General features: G+C 38.1%; 1 protein-coding gene across 1 annotated transcript in view; it reads right to left on the bottom strand.

Annotated features, from left to right (window-relative positions):
* FYB1 (FYN binding protein 1) overlaps nucleotides 1–24814 on the bottom strand; it is a 106164-nt gene that overhangs the window by 40647 nt on the left and 40703 nt on the right. Inside the window, exon 2 of the mRNA XM_079918749.1 lies at nucleotides 12674–12830. Coding sequence (XP_079774875.1) covers nucleotides 12674–12830 — 157 coding nt within the window. The remainder of the gene's footprint in view (nucleotides 1–12673; nucleotides 12831–24814) is intronic.

Genomic DNA, 24814 nt, shown 5'->3' on the forward strand with positions numbered 1-24814 from the left:
TTGATAAACCATTAGCCAGACTCATCAAGAAAAAGAGGGAGAGGACTCAGATCAATAAAATTAGAAATGAAAAAGGGGAAGTTACAACAGATACCACAGAAATACAAAGCATCCTAGAGACTACTACAAGCAACTCTATGCCAATAAAATGGACAACCTGGAAGAAATGGACAAATTCTTAGAAAGGTATAAACTTCCAAGACTGAACCAGGAAGAAACAGAAAATATGAATAGATCAATCACAGGAAATGAAATTGAAACTCTGATTAAAAATTTTCCGACCAAAGTCCAGGACAGATGGCTTCACAGGTGAATTCTATCAAACATTTAGAGACGAGCTAACACCCAGCCTTCTCAAACTCTTCCAAAAAATTGCAGAGGAAGGAACACTCCCAAACTGATTCTATGCGGTCACCATCACCCTGATACCAAAACGAGACAAAGATACTACAAAAAAAGAAAATTACAGACCAATATCACTGATGAATATAGATTAAAAAATACTCAACAAAATACTGCAAACAGAATGCAACAATACACTGAAAGGATCATACACCATGATCAAGTGAGATTTATCCCAGGGATGCAAGGATTCTTCAGTATGCACAAATCAATCAATGTAATACAGCATATTAGTAAATTGAAGAATAAAAACAATATGGTCATCTCAATAGATGCAGAAAAAGCTTTTGACAAAATTCAACACCGATTTATGATAAAAACTCTCCAGAAAGTGGGCATAGAGGGAAACTACCTCAACATAATAAAGGCCATATATGGCAAACCCACAGCAAACATCATTCTCAATGGTGAAAAATTGAAAGCATTTCCTCTAAGATCAGGAACAAGACAAGGATGTCTGCTCTCACGGCTATTATTCAACATAGTTTTGGAAGTCCTAGCCACGGCAATCAGAGAAGAAAAAGAAATAAAAGGAATACAAATTGGAAAAGAAGAAGTAAAACTGTCACTGTTTGCAGATAACATGATACTATACATAGAGAATGCTAAAAATGCCACCAGAAAGCTATGAGACCTAATCAATGAATTTGGTAAAGTTGCAAGAAACAAAATTAATGCACAGAAATCTCTTGCATTCCTATACACTAATGATGAAAAATCTGAAAGAGAAATTAAGGAAACATTCCCATTTACCATTGCAACAAAAAGAATAAAATATCTAGGAATAAACCTACCGAGGGAGACAAAAGACCCGTATGCAGAAAACTATAAGACACTGATGAAAGAAATTAAAGATGGTACCAACAGATGGAGAGAGATACCATGTTCTTGGATTGGAAGAATCAACATTGTGAAATTGACTATAGTACCTAAAGCAATCTACAGCTTCAATGCAATCCCTATTAAATTACCAATGGCATTTTTTACGGAACTAGAACAAATCATCTTAAAATTTGTACGTAGACACAAAAGACCCCGTATAGCGAAAGCAGTCTGGAGGGAAAAAAACGGAGCTGGAGGAATCAGACTCCCTGGCCTCAGACTCTATTAAAAAGCTACAGTAATCAAGAAAATATGGTACTGGCACAAAAACAGAAACATAGATCAATGGAACAAGATAGAAAGCCCAGAGATAAACCCACACACCTATGGTCAATTAATCTATGACAAAGGAGGCAGGGATATACAATGGACAAAAGAAAGCCTCTTCAATAAATGGTGCTGGGAAAACTGGACAGCTATATGTAAAAGAATGAAATTAGAACACTCCCTAACACCATACACAAAAATAAACTGAAAATGGATTTGAGACCTAAATATAAGACCGGACACTATAAAACTCTTAGAGGAAAACATAGGAAGAACACTCTTTGACATAAATCACAGCAAGATCTTTTTTTTTTGGTGGTACGCAGGCCTCTTACTGCTGTGGCCTCTCCTGTTGCGGAGCACAGGCTCTGGACGTGTAGGCTCAGCGGCCATGGCCCACGGGCCCAGCTGCTCCACGGCATGTGGGATCTTCCCAGACCGGGGCACGAACCCGTGTCCCCTGCATCGGCAGGTGGACTCTCAACCACCGCGCCACTAGGGAAGCCCGCAAGATCTTTTTTGATCCACCTCCTGGAGTAATGGAAATAAAAACAAAAATAAACAAATGGGACGTAATGAAACTTAAAAGCTTTTACACAGCAAAGGAAACCATAAACAAGATGAAAAGACAACCCTCAGAATGGGAGAAAATATTTGCAAACGAGTCAACGGCTAAAGGATTAATCTCCAAAATATATAAACAGCACATGCAGCTCAATATTAAAGAAATAAACGACCCAATCCAAAAATGGGCAGAAGACCTAAATAGACATTTCTCCAAAGAAGACATACAGATGGTCAAGAAGCACATGAAAAGCTGCTCAGCATCACTAATATTAGAGAAATGCAAATCAAAACTACAATGAGGTATCACCTCACACCAGTTAGAATGGGGACATCATCAGAAAATCTACAAACAACAAATGCTGGAGATGGTGTGGAGAAAAGGGAACCCTCTTGCACTGTTGGTGGGAATGTAAATTGATACAGTCACCATGGAAAACAGTATGGATGTTCCTTAAATAATGAGAAATAGAATTACCATATGATACAGCAATCCCACTATTGGGCATATACCCAGAGTAAATCATAATTCAAAAAGACACATGCACCCCAGTGTTCATTGCAGCACTATTTACAATAGCCAGGTCATGAAAGCAACCTAAATGCCCATTGACAGACGAATGGATTAAGAAGATGTGGTACATATATACAATGGAATATTACTCAGCCATAAAAAGGAACGAAATTGGGTCTTTTGTTGAGACATGGATACAGAGTGTAGTAAGTCAGAAAGAGAAAAACAAATATCGTATATTAACGTATGTATGTGGAACCGAGAACAATGGTACAGATGAATCGGTTTGCAGGGCAGAAGTTGAGACACAGATGCAGAGAACAAACATATGGACACCAAGGGGGGATAGCTGTGGGGTGGTGGGAATGGTGGTGTGATGAATTGGGCGATTGGGATTGATAGGTATACACTGATGTGTATAAAATGGATGACTAATAAGAACCTGTTGTATAAAAAAATAAATAAAATAAAATTTAAAAATTTAAAAAAGAAGTATAAGAAAAATCCAATTGCAAATGCAGTTGGAGTAGATAAGAGAAATGGATATGGTTTAATAGATTTACAAGAGTTGTTTAAGTTCTTGGGAGGTTTTGCTGAGTGGAGTTATGAAATTTGTTCAGTCAGGTAGGTATCGGAAATGCTTAAAAACAAAATTCAATATGTAAATTTATACACATAATGGGAAACATGTAAGGGAGTTTAATTACTTAAATTTATTATAAACATAACTATTGATCTGAAAGAAGTTAGTCTGAGTTTTCCAATCATTAATCAGAGATCCCCCTGAAAATAATTATTCTTATTTAAATAAAAATTGCTAGGTGTATAAATTGCATAGCAAGTTATATTATGTGAGTTTAAGTATTTAAAATAAATTAGGCCTTTGCATTATTAACTTTAGTGAAGTAAATATTAATTAAAAGCACAAGATATAAATACCTTAGACATCAAAATACACTGACATTCTACAGAATAAAATCTATAGTTCTTTTCATGGTATATAGTTCTTAAGATCTCTCCTGCTCTTTTAGAGTTTTATTTTCCATATTTCCTCTTCTTACATGGTCTTCTTTTCACATATTAATACTGAATTCACTTATTCTCTGAACACTGCTTTCTTGTTTCTTCATGCTTAGCCCCTGCCGTTTGCCTTCTCTGGAATAATTCTCCCTTCTCATCATCCCCTGCTGTGGCCCTCCTTAATCTTTAAATCTTTAAGCCTCTTCTTAAACACTCCCTCCTCTGTGAAGTTATCCCAACTCCCCCAAGCTCACACAGTTGCTGCTTCCATATGTCATACATTGCTCACTACAGATATTAATCTGGATTGCTATAATTATAGAGCAATTACTTGCAGGTCTCTATTCCTACTACAAAACCATAAGCCCTTGGAATAAAGAGATTATCACTGTTAGTTAATTTATTATTATGACTGTCATTTTTAGGAAGCTATTAGAATAATTCCTGTTATGTATAGGACTTTGATTTTTTTTGGCCAAATTAACGATGTCTTAGTAATACTAAGAAACGAACGCTTATTACTAAGGTGAATTGTTTATTATCATTTTTGAAGAAGAATATAAGTTAAAAAGACTACTGGACTTGCAGTTTATTTCCTGAAACACTTGGATGAATTACAAATATTTGCAAAATGAAGGGGATCTGCATAGCACACTCATACATATACACCTGCACTTTAATGTAAACCATTTATTACTTGTAGATAATGTTTGTATGCATACATATATTCATGGAACCAACATTATAGCATATAAATTTTAGTTTAATATAGGTCTGAATTCACCATATATAGAACATTAATATAGTCACTAAATATGAAATTGTGTTAAGAATAGGAATAACAGTGAAGAATAAAAGGAAGAAAGATGAGGGGAAGAAATAGGTGAGTGTCAAGGATAGACCCAGAACAAACTGTCACCAACTGCTCAAAAAAGTGTTCCAGGCATTGAGAAAAGCCACACAGAGAGATAAAGAGACAAACAACCACACTAGCCACAACCCAAGTCCTAGAAAAGTAAACAGAGGGAGCGGGTAAAGAAGAAAAGGAAGCTTATCAGTTGTTACAATAAGGACATCTATTCAAGAAGGCCTTTCACCATAGCTCTTTGTTTTAGTATAAACAAAGCATACAGAATTAAACAGGAAAAGCAAAATTAATTTAATGTTATGACTGTCATGTTTAGAAAGCTATTAGAGCTCTATTTCCTGACTTTTAAAGATGGGAACTGTTGACCTTTATACTTTATTCGCTATTCATGACCTTTATTCCGTGACTTTAGCTCTTAATTCTCAGTTTGATTTTTAAAGAAGAAGGAGGAAATCTAAGTGACATATAAAACTTTGTTCTATACCTGACCTTACTGAAAACGAAATCCCATAAATTTTTCTCCGGAACACGACTTCCTGTATTTAACGCATGAGAAATTATAAAACTATGACTTCTTAAAGCGAATGGACTTAGGTAAGACTGTCTGGGAGTGCATGACTGATATGGCAAGTCTCAAAATTCCAGAAAGTGTTAAGCATTTCTTTTTTTTTAATGTTCAAAAAGTGTTGAAGAAAGTGTTACTTTATTTTTTTTTAACATCTTTATTGGAGTATAATTGCTTTACAATGTTGTGTTAGTTTCTGCTTTATAACAAAGTGAATCAGTTATACATATACATGTCCCCATATCTCCTCCCTCTTGCGTCTCCCTCCCTCCCACCCTCCCTATCCCACCCCTCTAGGTAGTCACAAAGCGCTGAGCTGATCTCCCTGTGCTATGCGGCTGCTTCCCACTAGCAATCTATTTTACGCTTGGTAGTGTACATATGTCCATGCCACTCTCTCACATTGTGCCAGCTTACCCTTCCCCTTCCCTGTGTCCTCAAATCCATTCTCTAGTAGGTCTGTGTCTTTGTTCCCATCTTGCCCCTAGGTTCTTCATGACCATTTTTTTTTTAAGATTCCATATATATGTATTAGCATATGGTATTTGTCTTTCTCTTTCTGACTTACTTCATTCTGTATGACAGACTCTAGGTCCATCCACCTCACGACAAATAACTCAATTTCGTTTCTTTTTATGGCTGAGTAATATTCCATTGTATATATGTGCCACATCTTCTTTATCCATTCATCTGTCGATGGACACTTAGGTTGCTTCCATGTCCTGGCTATTGTAAATAGAGCTGCAATGAACATTTTGGTACATGACTCTTTTTGAATTATGGTTTTCTCAGGGTATATGCCCAGTAGTGGGATTGCTATATCATGTGGTAATTCTATTTTTCGTTATTTAAGGAACCTCCATACTGTTTTCCATAATGGCTGTATCAATTTACACTCCCACCAACAGTGCAAGAGGGTTCCCTTTTCTCCACACCCTCTCCAGCATTTGTTGTTTGTAGATTTTCTGATGATGCCCATTCTAACTGGTGTGAGGTGATACCTCATTGTAGTTTTGATTTGCATTTCTCTAATAATTAGTGATGTTGAGCAGCTTTTCATGTGCTTCTTGGCCATCTGTATGTCTTCTTTGGAGAAATGTCTACTTAGGTCTTCTGTCCATTTTTGGATTGGGTTGTTTGTTTCTTTAATATTGAGCTGCATGTGCTGTTTATATATTTTGGAGATTAGTCCTTCATCTGTTGACTCGTTTGCAAATATTTTCTCCCATTCTGAGGGTTGTCTTTTCATCTTGTTTATGGTTTCCTTTGCTGTGAAAAAGCTTTTAAGTTTCATTATGCCCCATTTGTTTATTTTTGTTTTTATTTCCATTACTCTAGGAGGTGGATCAAAAAAGATCTTGCTGTGATTTATGTCAAAGAGTGTTCTTCCTCTTATGTCAAAGAGTGTCCGGTCTTACATTTAGGTCTCAAATCCATTTTGAGTTTATTTTTGTGTATGGTGTTAGGGAGTGTTCTAATTTCATTCTTTTTTTTTTTTTCTTGCGGTACGGGGGCTTCTCACTGCTGTGGCCTCTCCCGTTGCGGAGCACAGGCTCCGGACGCGCAGGCTCAGCGGCCATGACTCACGGGCCCAGCCGCTCCGCGGCACGTGGGATCCTCCCGGACCGGAGCACGAACCCGTGTCCCCTGCATCGGCAGGCGGACTCTCAACCACTGCGCCACCAGGGAAGCCCCTCTAATTTCATTCTTTTACATGTAGCTGTCCAGTTTTCCCAGCACCACTTATTGAAGAGGCTTTCTTTTGTCAATTGTATATTCTTGCTTCCTTTAACAAAGATAAGGTGACCATTGTGCGTGGGTTTATCTATGGGCTTTCTATCCTGTTCCATTGATCTATATTTGTTTTTGTGCCAGTATTGTACTGTCTTGATTACTGTAGCTTTGTAGTATAGTCTGAAGTCAGGGAGCCTGATTCCTCTAGCTCCATTTTCCTTTCTCAAAATTGCTTTGGCTATTCGGGGTCTTTTGTGTTTCCATACAAATTGTGAAATTTTTTGTTCTAGTTTTGTGACAAATGCCAGTGGTAGTTTGATAGGGATTTGCATTGAATCTGTAGATTGCTTTGGGTAGTAAAGTCATTTTCACACTATTGATTCTTCTAATCCAAGAACATGGTATATCTCTCCATCTATTTGTATCATCTTTAATTTCTTTCATCAGTGTCTTATAATTTTCTACATACAGATATTTTGTCTCCTTAGGTAGGTTTATTCCTAGATATTATATTCTTTTTGTTGCAATGGTAAATGGGAGTGTTTTCTTAATTTCACTTTCAGATTTTTCATCATTAGTGTATAGGAATGCCAGAGATTTCTGTGCATTATTTTTGTATCCTGCTACTTTACAAAATTCATTGATTAGCTCTAGTAGGTTTCTGGCATCTTTAGGATTCTCTATGTATAGTATCATGTCATCTGCAAACAATGACAGTTTTACTTCTTCTTTTCCAGTTTGTATTCCTTTTATTTCTTTTTCTTCTCTGATTGCTGTGGCTAAAACTTCCAAATCTATGTTGAATAATAGTGGTGAGAGTGGGCAACCTTGTCTTGTTCCTGATCTTAGTGGAAATGGTTTCAGTTTTTCACCATTGAGGACAATGTTGGCTGTGGGTTTGTCATATATGGCCTTTATTATGTTGAGGAAAGTTCCCTCTATGCCTACTCTCTGGAGGGTTTTTATCATAAATGGGTTTTGAATTTTGTCGTAAGTGTTAAGCTTTTCTAACTAATAAAAAGTTTATAATGGTAAATTCTTACTTTTCCTCTAATTTTAGAGCCAGAAAAAGAAAAGTCTTACACTGACTAAGAATGACCTCAGGGTAAGAACTGCTTAACATTTCCTTTTCCAACCTTAGTCATTTCCATTATTTATTACTTCTTATTACTTCACTTTTCCTGTTTCATTACTATTAGTAACCATGTAATTTGCTTTGTATACCACAATATTCAACCACTGGTTCTGTGTTCATATGAATGAGTTATACTGTTAAAATTATAATTAATTTTTTAAAATGGTACCAAGAAATGTGTTACCCTAAAGATATTGATTTGAACACTAAAGCTGATAAACGAGCTCCTTTGACCCATTTCAGTTCCTCTTCAGATGTCTGAGTAAAATATAAAATGGAACTAGCTGATTTCTGACCACTAGGTGGGGAAACAATACAATTTAAAATACAGCATAACTTTGGCCTTAACTACTGTCTTTTTGAAGATGTTTATTATTCGTAATTCTCACCTGCCTCCAATTCTTCACATTCTTAAAGCATACTGACCTGAAAGATATAATTACAAGTGACTTCTGGGAAGTAGGCAGGTGATAAAGGCCGGGAGATCTCCTGAAATTCTTTCTTTGATCCCAATTCCTTTTCTTGCCATAAGCAATACAGACTCTACACCCTGGGGAGAACTGTGAACCTTATCAGTCATTTATGCCTTTGGGAAGCCAGTCCCTCACCTGAGCACTAGTTCTTCGTTGTTCTAATTCTTGGTTCTAGGAATTCACTTCCTTAGTGATCTTAATAGTGTCAGGACTTTAAGTGTGGAATATACACCCATGACTCTCAAATATATATTTTTAACTGAGAACTCTCTCCCAAACTCTTCACTTCTTATACCTAATTGCCTCCTCAACATCTGCGCTTGCATGTTTAAGAGACGCCACAAGCTTAACAAAGCTGGGCTCTCCTGATCTTCCCCAGGCCCAAACTTGCTCACCTTCAGCCAATCCCATTTCGGTTGATGGACACATCAGCCTTGGAGTTACTCAGGCTCAGACCTTGGAGCCACATTGGATCCTCTTTTTATTTCATACCCCAAATCCAAATTCTGTAGTCTCTACCTTCAAAATACATCCAGAATCTGGACCTCGTACCACTTGCCCTGCACCCTCCTGGTTAGAGCCACCTCTGCACCTTGCCTGCACTTCTGCCCTATCTGCCTAACTGGTTTCCCTTCTTCAATTTTTGCCAACTGTCCCTTTTCAGACAGCTGTTAAGGTGATATTTACAAAACATAAGTGAGAACGTCGCTGCTCTGCTCTAGCTCTTCAGGATTTCCCATTTCACTTAGGATAAGAGCTGTAATCTCTATCATGACCCGCAGGGACCTGCATGAGCTGAATCTTTCCCTCCTACTCCTTCCCTTGTTCATCTACTTCAGCCCCAGCTACCTCCTTCTGAGTCCCTGGACATTCTAGGGCTCTGTTCTGTCTGTCCTCTCTGCCTGGAATGGTCTTCCTCCAGATATTAGCGTGACTAACTCCTTCACTTCCTTGAGTCTTTGCTCCAGTATAACTTCCTATAAGGGGAGTGACCCTCACCTGTCTCTTTAAAGTTGCAACACGTTGTCTCCAACCCTCACACTACACCACTAATCTGCTCTACTTTCTCCTATAGCACTTGATATTTCCTAACATGCTCTATCCTTTACTTGTTTATTATTTTTTTTCCCCTTGTGTCTCTTGCCCCCTGTTTTATGTGGGCAGGAATCTTTATTTTGTTCACTGATATTTTGTGAATTTCTATTGCAAAGGCACAAAGTAGTGGCGCAAAAAATTATTATTGGAAGGGTGGTGGTGAGAAGAAAAAGCATAGAACATACATCACTCACAATTTTACTTAAAAATCATTCCATAAATTTCCCTCTCACATGAAATATAAATTTGTGAGACTGAATATCAAGACCAATGTTACTTTCATTTCCTCTTTGTGTCTTTTCTAGCTTCCCCTCCTTGGGGGAAAGTTTCCAACCCATATATTTCTTCATTTTGGATTTTACTTGAGCTCTCTGATGGGAGCTTGAAAGCCTTACACCATACACATTTTTACTTAAAAAAAAATTGTCTTATAGATGTCCCTTGGCTTTCATTTTCTCTGTTCTCTTCATCTGACATTTAACTTTCAGATGTGCCAATTCTAGCTTATCTAGGCAATGTAACATCTAAGATTCTTGTTTCTCTCCATCTTTTTTCTGAGAGTAAGAGTAACTCTTAGATGAATCAAACTTTCTTATTAGGAGTCCTTAATAAGATGGAAATAGGGATGAGGTTAAGTTTATTGCAATTGGTGGATTTTGCTGATTTCTGATGAAAACACTATTACAAGTGAAAATTTGAACCTGGCTGGTTGGCGGGCTCTTTTCAACTTTGCACGAATTTCCTACAAAGTTGGGAAATTGACCAGCATTGGTATGATGCTGTAGTCCAGGCTACTGGTCTCTTTTTGAAATCCTTTCTTCTTTTTATAACTTTTTATTCTCCACCTTATCACAGTGGATTCTAGGGTGTAGGTTTACAGAAAAGAGTTATCATAGCAGGCCTGAAGTTGCTATTTTTAAAAGAATCTTTTATCAAGATGGGCTGTTAGTTTGTAACTGGGAACTCAGCTCCAAAAGCATTTCCTGCACTGATAGCCTAATCATAAGAATGCTTTGCTGTGCCTAGATTGTATAAACAACATGACTTACGGTGAACACCTGCTTTCCTTCTAGAAGTCTGGTATTTTGGTAGTTGCTAGGCAGAAGGTGCCTAGGTGCCAGCTTTCAGTAAAAGCTGCCTCTAAAAGGCTTTCCTGAGAAGCAACATTACACTTGTATTGCATTTTTGTACCTGGAGAAAAGAGCAGTCCTACTCTGTCCACTGCCAGGTTTAGAAGGAGAGTGTGACTGGGATAAATCTTAGCCATGAGTACCACTATGGGCTGAGTCCCGTGTGTCTTTTTAGTGGATCATCAAACACATGGGTGGTCTTGGGGACTCCCAGACAGCAGGAATAATGCCAAACCCTCCTCCTCTCCATGATTTCTTCAATCAAAGAGTTACCAGTCTTTATGCCTTAGAAATTATCAGGAATTCATGCTCAAGCTATTTACTGAAATTTCTCACTAGAATTAAACAGGATCCAGAAGCCTAACTGAAGCCAGGAGCAGGGATAGAGTCATATAATAAAATTCAAAAGTACTAAGGTCGAAATCTAATGGGTTAAATTCATCAGAGTAGGAACAAAATTAGGAAAAAGACACAGGATTTAATACATGTGCAAGGAAAGTAATTTACACAGAAATCCAGTGTATATAAGAACACCTATTAGTTATTTTAATTAAACTAATATTTATTTGACACATATTTTAGTAGGCAGATGGCTTACACTCTTATTTGGTAGCTGGTTATCATAAATTAGGATTCATAAACTCAAATGCCTGGAAGGGCATGTAGTTAACATAAATGCACAGTGCAGCTTATACAGAGGATTGTAGCCACTAAGCTGCTCTAACACCTCCTAGTTAGTTGAAGTTATGCCTTTAACCACACCCCCCCCCCCCAAAGCCTAATAAAGTGAAACGTAGTGGTGGCTACCCATGACAAACATGTTTTCAACCCCTGCTCTAAATTGTAATCATCAGCATGAAAGGAAAGCTGTCAACCGGATTTTGATATTAATAGATTCTATCAGAAGGATTAAGGATATTAAGTACTTTAAATGTAATGAATATCCATCTGATAGGGGATTGAAGTGAAGGAAAAACAAACGTAGCTAAATATTTTGGCATATTACTTACTTGCGGTAAAGGAGAATCATGCAAAACAATTTTCTAGCAGAGGAAACGGAAGATCTACTCTGACTTGCCAAAGGAATCTATGCTTGCCATCGTCTGGCTATTTCTTTTTAAAACATTTCATCTATCCCAATCTTCTGCTTGCTTTTTCCTCAACCAGCTATTCTGGTAAATCACGGATAAAGAGCCCGTGCATACAACCCATACAGTTCTGACATTTCTAAAACTACCATCTAAGAAAAGTTGAGAGTGGGCTTGAATAAGTGTCCTAGTTTTTTAATACACAGTCAAAAATCTGACTATTCAGAGAAAACCTCCATTTTTTTACTTAAAGGAGGTTATTTAGCAGAGTGGTTAAAAGCTCACATTTTCTTTGGACTCAGACTGACATTGACTCACATTTGGAGAAGTTACTTAGCCTCTGTAAAGTTCCATTTACTCATCTGTGACAGGAGGATAACACTATCCACTCAATAAAGTTATAAGGATTATACATGTAACGTGCCTAGCACATCATAGTCAGTGAGTAAAATATGGTGGTGGTGGTGGTGATGATAATGGTGGTGATGGTGGTTGTGATAGTGGTGATGATGGCAATGATGGTGCTGGTGGTGATGATAATGATGGTGGTGGTGATGATGATAATGGTGATGGTGGTGATGGCTGTGGTGTTGGTGATGCTAATGGTGGTGATGATGTTAATGGTGGTTGTGGTGATGCTAATGGTGATGGTGGTGGTGCTGACCTGAAGAATGCTTCAGAACTTCTAAAAAGGCACTGGAAAATTTCTTCAGATGAACTCTTAAGGGGAAAACCACTGAAAAAACAGAGAAGTAAGAGTTGCTCAAAGGTATGGTGGTGTGAGAGCAGCTTGCTCAGCCATCTTTTCCCCCTGCCAACTGCTCATCTTTGTGGATCCATTAGCTTACCATGGAACCCACAGCATTCAGCCAAACATAGTTTGAAAATCCATGGCAAGAGACTGACAAAGAAATGGCAAGATAACCTTTTGCTTACTTGAGATCGAAGGGAGGTTTAATGTTTCTGGGAGGTAGACTTGGGACTGCCGATTGTGTTGGGTGAGATGCTGGCAATGGTGGCTGGCAGGCTGGATGGGATGGTGGAGGTGGTGGTAGGGAAGTTGTTGAGTAGGACGTTGAGACCTTGCTGGTACCTAAGAAGCAAAGCAAAAAATACTGTGAATTAAGACAAATCTTCAAACTATAAGAACTGGCTATTCCAAGTATGTAGAAATGAGGATTTTAAACATAAATATGTAAGAAATGCATTCTAATTATTCTAATTAATGCTTTAAAGAGTTTAATACTCTCAGTATCATGCGACATGGCTTTTTTATTTTCTTTCTGCATACCAGCTTTTATATTTACACAATTAAAACATCTACATATTTTTATTCTTAAATGCTTACAAAATCTCTATAGCATCATGATTCTCTGAATCCTCCTCAACCCTCTTGCCTTCATAAAGTCACCTTTTTTCTTTCTTTTCTTTTTAAGTTCATTTTTTCACACACACACACACACACACACACACATACACACACTGTATTTTATTTTTACAAGAGATAAATAAACTGACACCAAGCATTGTAAATAGATGGCCACAACAAAAGCAACAATGGTTGCAATTACCAAACACGAAAAACACTCATACTGTGTCATAATATTGACATTCAGTCCAGTAATCCTCCACTGTAACAGCTCCTTTACTTTGCAGTGAAAATTGATTTGTATATTTTTTGCCTCTGAGTCCTTGTGGGATTTCTTTTTTTTAATTCAAACAGAAGGTCACAAAAATTATAATCATCCACATCAGTTCACTCAGTCCCATGTAATTAATTTGTTTTTATCTTGATCTTTTGTTAGCACTTTTATGAATTCATCAGGTTTCCTTTAGAGTTCTGAAAATGCTTATTCATTCAGTTCAGCAGTATAGTCAGTTACCAGAAACCTGTACTTGTCAGAGACTTTTCATAAATTCCTTGAAGATGAAACCCTTTTATAGGAACATTTTTGCAAAAGCATCAGACTACACCCAGAAATGTCTGTAAATGACAAAAGACTTAAAAATGACCACAGTTAAAGATTTGAAGAAAGTTCATAATAATGCAATTGACAAGGAAATTTATTTATTTCTGAGATATACATTTTACATTTTAAAGTAATAACTAGAATTATGATTTATAACTTTATACCAGAACATATAAGATGTTTAGAAATTTCATGTAACATCTAAAACATTTATATTAACATATTTCCATACAAATAACCCAAAGAAAGTTTAGTATTAGTTGTTTTTTTGTTTGTTTGTTTTTTTATACTGCAGGTTCTTATTAGTCATCAATTTTATACACATCAGTGTATACATGTCAATCCCAATCGCCCAGTTCAGCACACCACCATCCCCACCCCCCACCGTGGTTTTCCCCCCTTGGTGTCCATACGTTTGTTCTCTACATCTGTGTCTCAAATATTCCCTGCAAACAAGTTCATCTGTATCATTTTTCTAGGTTTCACATACATGCATTAATACATGATTTTTTTTTCTCTTTCTGAATTACTTCACTCTGTATGACAGTCTCTAGGTCCATCCATGTCTCAACAAATGACTCAATTTTGTTCCATTTTATGGCTGAGTAATACTCCATTGTATATAAATACCACATCTTCTTAATCTATTCGTCTGTTGATGGGCATTTAGGTTGCTTCCATGACCTGGCTATTGTAAATAGTGCTGCAATGAACATTGGGGTGCATGTGTCTTTTTGAATTATGGTTTTCTCTGAGTATGTGCCCAGTAGTGGGATTGCTGGATCATATGGTAATTCTATTTTCAGTTTTTTAAGGAACCTCCATACTGTTCTCCATAGTGGATGTATCAATTAATATTCCCACCAACAGTGCAAGAGGGTTCCCTTTTCTCCACACCCTCTCCAGCTTTTGTTGTTTGTAGGTTTTCTGATGATGCCCACTCTAACTGGTGTGAGGTGATACCTCACTGTAGTTTTGATTTGCATTTCTCTAATGATTAGTGATGTTGAGCAGCTTTTCATGTGCTTCTTGGCCATCTGTATGTCTTCTTTGGAGACATGTCTATTTAGGTCTTCTGTCCATTTTTGGATTGGGTTGTTTGTTTCTTTAATATTGAGCTGCATGAGCTGTTTAGATATTTTGGAGATTAATCCTTTGTCCATTGATTCCTTTGCAAATATTTTCTCCCATTCTGAGGGTTGTCTTTTCGTCTTGTTTATGGTTTCCTTTGCTGTGAAAAAGCTTTTAAGTTCCATTATGTCCCATTTGTTTATTTTTGGTTTTATTTCCATTACTCTAGGAGGTGAATCAAAAAACATCTTGCTGTGATTTATGTCAGAGAGTGTTCTTCCTATGTTTTCCTCTAAGAGTTTTATAGTGTCCAGCATTAATTTAGGTCTCAAAACCATTTTGAGTTTATTTTTGTATATGGTGTTAGGGAGTGTTCTAATTTCATTCTTTTACATGTAGCTGTCCAGTTTTCCAAGCACCACTTATTGAAGAAACTGTCTTTTCTCCATTGTATATCTTTGCCTCCTTTGTCATAGATTAGCTGACCATAGGTGTGTGGGCTTATCTCTTGGCTTTCTATCTTGTTCCATTGATCTATATTTCTATTTTTGTACCAGTACCATATTGCCTTGATTACTGTAGCTTTGTAGTATAGTCCGAAGTCAGGGAGTCTGATTCCTCCAGCTCTGTTTTTTTCCCTCAAGACTTCTTGGGCTATTCGGGGTCTTTTGTGTTTCCATACAAAATTTAAGATGATTTGTTCTAGTTCCGTAAAAAATGCCATTGGTAATTTAATAGGGATTGCATTGAATCTGTAGATTGCTTTGGGTGGTGTAGTCATTTTCACAATATTGATTCTTTCAATCCAAGAACATAGTATATCTCTCCATCTGTTGGTATAATCCTTAATTTCCTTCAACAGTGTCTTATAGTTTTCTGCATACAGGTCTTTTGTCTCCCTAGGTAGGTTTATTCTTAGGTATATTATTCTTTTTGTTGCAATGGTAAATGGAAGTGTTTCCTTAATTTCTCTTTCAGATTTTTCATCATTAGTGTATAGGAATGCAAGAGATTTCTATGCATTAATTTTGTATCCTGCAACTTTAAAAAATTCATTGATTAGCTCCAGTAGTTTTCTGGTGGCATTTTTAGGATTCACTACGTATAGTATCATGTCATTGCAAACACTGACAGTTTTACTTCTTCTTTTCCAATTTGGATTCCTTTTATTTCTTTTTCTTCTCTGATTGCCATGGCTAGGACTTCCAAAACTATGTTGAATAATAGTGGCGAGAGTGGACATCCTTGTCTTCTTCCTGATCTTAGAGTAAACGCTTTCAGTTTTTCACCATTGAGAATGATGTGTGCTGTGGGTTTGCCATATATGGCCTTTATTATGTTGAGGTAGGTTCCCTCTATGCCCACCTTCTGGAGAGTTTTTATCATAAATTGGTGTTGAATTTTGTCAAAAGCTTTTTCTGCATCTATTGAGATGATCATATGGTTTTTATTCTTCAATTTACTAATATGGTGTATTACATTGATTGATTTGCACATACTGAAGAATCCTTGCATCCCTGGGATAAATCCCACTTGATCATGGTGTATGATCCTTTTAATGTGTGGTTGCATTCTGTTTGCAGTATTTTGTTGAGTATTTTTGCATCTATATTCATCAGTGATATTGGTCTGTAATTTTCTTTTTTTGTAGTATCTTTGTCTGGTTTTGGTATCAGGGTGATGGTGGCCGCATAGAATCAGTTTGGGAGTGTTCCTTCCTCTGCAATTTTTTGGAAGAGTTTGAGAAGGATGGGTGTTAGCTCTTCTCTAAATGTTTGATAGAATTCACCTGTGAAGCCATCTGGTCCTGGACTTTTGTTTGTCAGAAAATTTTTAATCAGAGTTTCAATTTCATTTACTGTGATTGATCTGTTCATATTTCTTGTTTCTTCCTAGTTCAGTCTTGGAAGGTTATACCTTTCTAAGAATTTGTCCATTTCTTCCAGGTTGTCCATTTTATTGGCATAGAGTTGCTTGTAGTAGTCTCTTAGAATGCTATGTATTTCTGCGTGTCTGTTGTAACTTCTCCTTTTTCATTTCCAATTTTATTGATCTGAGTCCTCTCCCTCTTTTTCTTGATGAGTCTGGCTAATGGTTTATCAATTTTGTTTATCTTCTCAAAGAACCAGCTTTTAGTTTTATTGATGTTTGCTATTGTTTTCTTTGTTTCTAGTTCATTTATTTCTGCTCTGATCTTTATGATTTCTTTCCTACTGCTAACTTTGGGTTCTGTTTGTTGTTCTTTCTGTATTTCCTTTAGGTGTAAGGTTAGATTGTTTACTTGAGATTTTTCTTGTTTCTTGAGGTAGGCTTGTATAGCTATAAACTTCCCTCTTAGAACTGCTTTTGCCGCATCCCATAGGTTTTGGATAGTCGTGTTTTCATTGTCATTTGTCTCTAGGTATTTTTTGATTTCCTCTTTGATTTCTTCAGTGATCTCTTGGTTGTTTAGTAACGTATTGTTTAGCCTACATGTGTTTGTTTTTTTTTTTACGTTTTTTTCCCCTGTTATTCATTTCTAATCTCATAGGTTTGTGGTCAGAAAAGATGCTTGATTTGATTTCAATTTTATTAAATATACTGAGGCTTGATTTGTGACCCACGATGTGATCTATCCTGGAGAATGTTCTGTGCACACTTGAGAAGAAAGTGTAATGTGCTGTTTTTGGATGGAATGTCTTATAAATAACAATTAAATCTATGTGGTCTATTGTATCATTTAAAGCTTCTGGTTTTTTGTTTATTTTCATTTTGGATGATCTGTCCATTGGTGTAAGTGAGGTGTTAAAGTTCCCACTATTATAGTTTTACTCTCGATTTCTTCTTCTATAGATGTTAGCAGTTGCCTTATGCATTCAGGTGCTCCTATGTTGGGTGCATATATATTTATATTTGTTATATCTTCTTCTTGGATTGATCCCTTTATCATTATTTAGTGTCCTTCCTTGTCTCTTGTAACTTTCTTTACTTTAAAGTCTATTTTATCTCATATGAGTATAGCTGCTCCAGCTTTCTTTTGATTTCCATTTGCATGGAATATCTTTTCCATCCCCTCACTTTCAGTCTGTTTGTGTCCCTAGGTCTGAAGTGGGTCTGTTGTAGACAGCAGATATATGGGTCTTGTTTTTGTATCCATTCAGCAAGCCTGTGTCTTTTGGTTGGAGCATTTAATCCAGTCATGTTTAAGGTAATTATCAATATGTATATTCCTATGACGATTTTCTTCATTGTTTTGGGTTTGTTTTTGTAGATCCTTTTCTTCTCTTGTGTTTCCCAGTTAGAGAAGTTCCTTTAGCATTTGTTGTAGAACTGGTTTGGTAGTTCTGATTTCTCTTAGCTTTTGCTTGTCTGTAAAGCTTTTGATTTCTCCATCGAATCTGAATGAGATCTTTGCTGGGTAGAATAATCTTAGTTGTAAGTTCTTCCCTTTCATCACTTTAAGTATAACATGCCACTCCCTTCTGGCTTGTAGAGTTTCTGCTGAGAAATCAGCTGCTAACCTTATGGGAGTTCTCTTGTATGTTATTTGTCATTTTTCCCTTGCTGCTTTTAATAATTTTTCTTTGTCTTTAGTTTTTGCCAATTTGATTACTATGTGTCTCGGTGTGTTTCTCCTTGGGTTCATCCTGTATGGGACTCACTGCACTTCCTGGACTTGGGTGGCTATTTGCTTTCCCATGTTAGGGAAGTTTTAGACTATAATCTCTTCAAATATTTTCTCTGGTCGTTTCTCTCTCTCTTCTCCTTCTGGGACCTCAATAATGCGAATGTTGTTGCATTTTATGTTGTCCCAGAGGTCTCTTAGGCTGTCTTCATTTCTTTTCATTCTTTTTTCTGTATTCTGTTCCACAGCAGTGAATTCCACCATTCTGTCTTCCAGGTCACTTATCTGTTGTTCTGCCTCAGTCATTCTCCTATTGATTCCTTCTAGTGTATTTTTCATTTCAGTTATTGTATTGTTCATCTCTGTTTGTTTGTTCTTTAATTCTTCTAGGTCTTTGTTAACATTTCTTGAATCTTCTTGATCTTTACCTCCATTCTGTTTCCGAGGTCCTGAAGCATCTTTAGTATCATTACTCTGAATTGTTTTTTTCGAAAGCTGCCTACCTCCACTTCATTTAGTTGTTTTTCTTGGGTTTTATCTTGTTCCTTCATCTGGCACATAGCCCTCTGACTTTTCATCTTGTCTGTCTTTCTGTGAATGTGGGTTTTTTTCCACAGGCTGCAGGACTTTAGTTCTTCTTGCTTCTGCTATCTTCCCTCTGGTGAATGAGGCTAAGAGGCTTGTGTAAGTTTCCTGATAGGAAGGACTGGTGATGGGTAGAGCTGACTGTTGCTCTGGTGGGCAGAGCTCAGTAAAACTTTAATCCACTTGACTGTTGGTGGGTGGGGCTGGGTTCCCTCCCTGTTGGTTGTTTTGCCTGAGGCCACCCAACACTGGAGCCTACCTGGGCTCTTTGGTGGGGCTAATGACACACTCTGTGAGGGCTCACGCCAAGGAGTGCTTCCCAGAACTTCTGCTGCCAGTGTCCTTGTCCCCATGGTGAGCCACAGCCATCCTCCACCTCTGCAGGAGACCCTCCAACACTAGCAGGTAGGTCTGGTTCAGTCCCCCTGGGGTCACTGATCCTTCCCCTGGGTCCCGATACGCATACTACTTTGTGTGTGCCCTCCAAGAGTGGAGTCTTTGTTTCCTCCAGTCCTGTCGAAGTCCTGCAAACAATTCTCACTAGGCTTCACAGTGTGATTCCCTAGGTGTTCCTCCTCCTGTTGCTGGACGCCCAGGTTGGGAAGCCTGATGTGGGGCTTGGAACCTTCACTCCAGTGGGTGGACTCCTGTGGTATAAGTGTTCTCTAGTCTGTGAGTCACCCACCAGCAGTTACGGGATTTGACTATGATTGTGCCCCTCCTAGCATCTCATTGTGGCTTCTCCTTTTTCTTTGGATCTGGGGTGTCCTTTTTGGTGAGTTCTAGTGTCTTCCTGTCAATGATTGTCCAGCAGCTAGTTGTGATTCTGGTGTTCTTGCAAGAGGGAGTGAGAGCACTTCCTTCTACTCCGCCATCTTGGTTCCTCCCCTCATATACTCGACATGGCTTTTTAAATATTCCATTTCTTTCCCTACCTCCCCCCACTCCCAGTTTGTATGTATAATTGACAAATAAAATTGTAAGATGTTTAAAGTGTATATATGATGATTTGATATACATATATATTGTGAAAGGTTTCCCCCCATCAAGTTAGTTAACATCCATCACCTCACACATTGACCTTTTTTAGGGTTGGTGGTGAGAACATTTAAGTTCTTTTAGCAAATTTCAGTTATGCAATACGGTGTTATCAACTGTAGTCACCATGTTTTATTTTAGATCCTCTGACTTTACACATCTCATAACTAAAAGTTTCTACCCTTTGACCAACCACTTCTTCCTTTTTTTTCCCCATCCCAGCCCCTGGCAACCACTTTTCTACTATTTATAGATTGTACAAAAAGCTTCCGAATTCCTTTTAGATATTTCTGCCTCTCTCCAAAATTTTTCACTTATGGTGACTATTAAAAATACTACCCTCTCTCCTTTCTCTCACAGTCCTCTTGGAGTTTTAAAAATTGCTCAGCCCCTGCACCCCTGACTTGTGACACTTCTTGCAAGGTGCAAACCTCACAGGAATAGCTCATTTTCTCTTTTGGCACCTATGTTTTTGGGTTGAGGTAGGGAGAATTAGTTCCCTTATAAATCTGGTAAATAAAAATTTCTAACTGATTACATTTATGGTAAAAATATTTTGTCTAGGGCTTCCCTGGTGGCGCAGTGGTTGAGAGTCTGCCTGCCGATACAGGGGACGCGGGTTCGTGCCCCGGTCCAGGAAGATCCCACATGCTGCGGAGCAGATAGGCCCGTGAGCCATGGCTGCTGGGCCTGTGCATCCAGAGCCTGTGCTCCGCAACGGGAGAGGCCACAACAGTGAGAGGCCCGCGTACCAAAAAAAAAAAAAATATATATATATATATATATATATTTTTTTTTTGTCTAGTTCATTTTTGTCATAAAGTTAATTTTTTTTGATATATAGGACTTACTACTTTTTCTCTAGTTCAATTAGTAAATTCTTGGGAATTCCCTGGCGGTTCAGTGGTTAGGACTCTGTGCTTTCATTGCCAGGGGCCCGAATTCGATCTCTGGTGGGGCAACTAAGATCCTGAAAGCCCCACAAGCCTTATGGTGTGGCTTTCTGATGGGCATCTGGGATGCGCACCTGCTCTTCTGCCTGCCCAGCATCTACTCTCCCTCCCCTGGGTAAAATAACTTGAACTGCCCAGAAAGGGGTGTCACTGCTTTTCCACTGGACTTGGAACGCCAAGGGGGTCCTCTGGGAATTCTGCAGCCATCTCACCACCACCACCAGAGGGCTTGCTTGAGGGTACAGCAAAACCAGAGGAAAGCAAGGCTGGGAGATGGAGAGGGACTGGTTGGATTTTTTTTTACTTTTGGAAAATTGTTAGAGATAATTTGACAGGTTTAATGAGACACTAAACTGTGTAAGTGTCTTATTCCTCATTAAGCTTGGGAGAACACATGCTAAAGTCTTCCTATGTTACACTAGTATTTAGCAGTGGAATGTTTTGCTTTGCAAAATTTTTTTTAAAAAAAACATGTATTCATACAGTGATCATTTGGTTAATAGGATTTTTTTTTTTTTAGATGTTGGGGTAGGAATTTATTAATTAATAAATTTATTTTTGCTGTGTTGGGTCTTCGTTTCTGTGCGAGGTCTTTCTCTAGTTGTGGCAAGCGGGGGCCACTCTTCATCGCGGTGCGCGGGCCTCTCACTATCGCGGCCTCTCTTGTTGCGGAGCACAGGCTCCACACGCGCAGGCTCAGTAGTTGTGGCTCACGGGCCTAGTTGCTCTGCGGCATGTGGGACCCTCCAAGACCAGGGCTCAAACCTGTGTCCCCTGCATTAGCAGGCAGATTCTCAACCACTGCACCACCAGGGAAGCCCTTGCTTTGCAAAATTTATGGTCACTTTCAAATACTACAGGGAATATATTTGCATGTATACAAAATAATTCTAAGGAAAAGCATCTTAGTATTTCAGGGGGAAGAAAACAGGTAGACTTACCTTACTATAATATGATTGGCTCTAAAATCTTAATGTGGACTTTATAAAATATACCAAAATATAATTAGTAATATTGGAATTCTCAAAAACAAAAATCTAGTCTGATGTGATGGAAAGAAAAGTGTGGATATTGAATTATAATAAAGCAAGTAAAGAAGAAACAGAAACAATAAATCTATAGGCAATTTCTGAGATTAATGATAACATTAATATATCACTTTTTTGCTAGGAACCGTTTTAGGCATTTTGCATATGGAATTTTATTTAACTTTCATAACATTCCTTTGGGTATATATTATTATCTAGCTTCCATTTGATAATTAAGAAAACTACCCAAGTTCAGAAAGTCAGTAAGCAATAGAGGTGGAATTCAAACTCAGCCAGTATTTGAACCTTAGTTGATTTCTTATGATGTCTGTGCCCTTTCTGCTATGTTCTGCTCATGCCCTCAAAGTGATGAAATGGAAATCAGTGATACGTTCCAATGGACATATTAACACATTTTTGTAAGGCCAGCTTTTCTAATTGGTACTTTTCCTCTTAGTGCAGTTTTGACAACTGTTTTCAGTTTCATTAGGGCAGTACTAGCTCTGGAGACTATAAAGTAATCTGTAAAGGAATTCAAATATATTGGTGTTTTGGATATATGTTTCAGAATTTGATCTTGGAAACCAGATAGCAGGAAAGTAGATATTCAGGAGTTAGTGGAAAATGGGTCCCCAAAGATGGATTACTGATGTGGGCTGACAGGAAAAAAAAAAAGTCTCATGAATTGGAATTGAGGAGTTTGAAATAAAATCATGAAAGGATTTAAAAGATATGAAATAAATAAAATAAAGGGAAAGAACAACAAGTTTAGAGTTTGGTTGGCATCAAGAAATAGAAATGTAAAATTTGAGAACTAACACACGAAACTCTGATCTATCTGTTTATCTATCTATCTATCCATCCATCCATCCATTTATCCATCCATCTATCTATCTATATGTGTGTGTGTGTGTATATATATTATATATATATATATATGTCTTATCCCCCAAGTCTCAGGGGATATTGCCTAGGTAGTCTGTGGCTTTACAAGAATTGAAAAGACAATTTGGAATTTCTTCCCCCAAGAATGACAAGTTTGTGTAGGGATATGGGCCTCACAGCAGTAGGCAGAGCTAGTCTCTTGGACAGTATAGGACAGCTCAGTGGCAGTGAGCTAATCAGGTGAATATGCATCCTACTGCCCACTCTCATCCCAAGTCAGATTCAGGAACTGTGTTCCTGGGCCTTTTAACTGGAGCCCAAGGCTTCAAGGAGATCCTGAGCATTTTGCTAAAAAGCTGAATGGGAGCTTGACTTCCACCTTGCTGTAACGCTTGAACTTCCACAAGAGATGTAATTTTGATAATAAAATTCTTAGACATAATTTTAAAAATGTGACTAATAGAACTCACTGTACTTATAGTAGGGAACAGTTCATACTGGTTACAGAAAAACTGGGGAGAGTTGGGAATGAAGGGGAGAGAACTTGCAAAACCTTCTAGAGCAGGAAAACAACTCTCAAGAATCTGGGAAGTTAACAACCTCTGATTCAAACTTCATTCTCTTTAATTTTGGAAGCTCAGAAGAGGTCTTGTGCAAGTCATGTGCCCTGGCTCAGGCCGGCCTGGATGGGTGGAACACAAGGGTCATTTTACCAGGAGCAAACTACTGGGAGAGGCTTCCATGAGTCAGCAGTGCCTAGGGCTTATCTGGCCTTGCCCTGAAGAGTGGCTCCAGGTTCACTGAACCACAAACTACCCAAAGTGGTGACATTATGTCAGGATTTAAAACTATAAATGGGGGGCTTCCATAGTGGCGCAGTGGTTGGGAATCACCTGCCAATGCAGGGGACACAGGTTCAGGCCCTGGTCCGGGAGGATCCCACTTGCTGCAGAGCGGCTGGGCCCGTGCGTCAAAACTACCGAGCCTGCGCTCTACAGCCCATGAGCCACAACTACTGAGCCCACGTGCCACAGCTACTGAAGGCCGGGTGCCACAACTACTGAAGCCTGTGTGCCTAGAGCCTGTGCTCCACAACAAGAGAAGCCATTGCAACGAGAAGCCCTCGCACTGCAACGAGTAGCTCCCACTCACCGCACCTAGAGAAAGCCCATGTGCAGCAACAAAGACCCAACACAGCCAAAAAAATAAATAAATAAAATAAATGTGAAAAAAGAAAAAAACTATAAATGGAAAAACAGAGTTGAACGGGAAGGAAAGAAGAGATGCGGAGAAGGGGAGGGGGTGATTAATGAAGAAATGGTGATGGTGGTAATGTACTCATGTTATAGAAAATGGAAATTGTATTATTTCACAAACTTTGCACTTTAGATTTTTTTGACAACTAAATACTGGTTCCTGATATTGTCACAATAATCTTGTAACACAAATATCTATGAGGACTTGGGAAATCTACCCCACAGATTCTGATATTTATGACTTTTGATTAAGAAGGTGCTTGTAACCTTCATGTCCCAAGGCGTCTAAGGAGCATCTTGAGTTGTGGTTCTGGATTTCCTTTTTAATCCATAGATTCCTCTACAAAACCAAAGACACTATCACCCAATTGCCATAAAACCCTGACTCTAGACCTAATTTCTAATTATGGTTTTGCTGGGATGTCTTAGAACTGAGCCAGAAATCAGAAAACTTTAATTTTACCACCAGCTCTGTCACCAAAGAGCTCTTTGTCGTTGGCAAATCATTTTACTTCCACGTGATTTAGTTTTTCCAACTGTCAAAAGGGAGTGATATGACCCCAACTACTTCACATAGGTTTAAGGATTAGGTGAGCTGATATGTCTGAAAGCATCTTGAAAGGTCTGAAGCATTATATAAACATAAAAGATGATCACACAACGCTGAGGGGGTGCCACAAATAAAGT

Source organism: Stenella coeruleoalba (assembly GCF_951394435.1).
Source record: "Stenella coeruleoalba genome assembly, chromosome: 3".
NCBI classification, from domain to species: domain Eukaryota; kingdom Metazoa; phylum Chordata; class Mammalia; order Artiodactyla; family Delphinidae; genus Stenella; species Stenella coeruleoalba.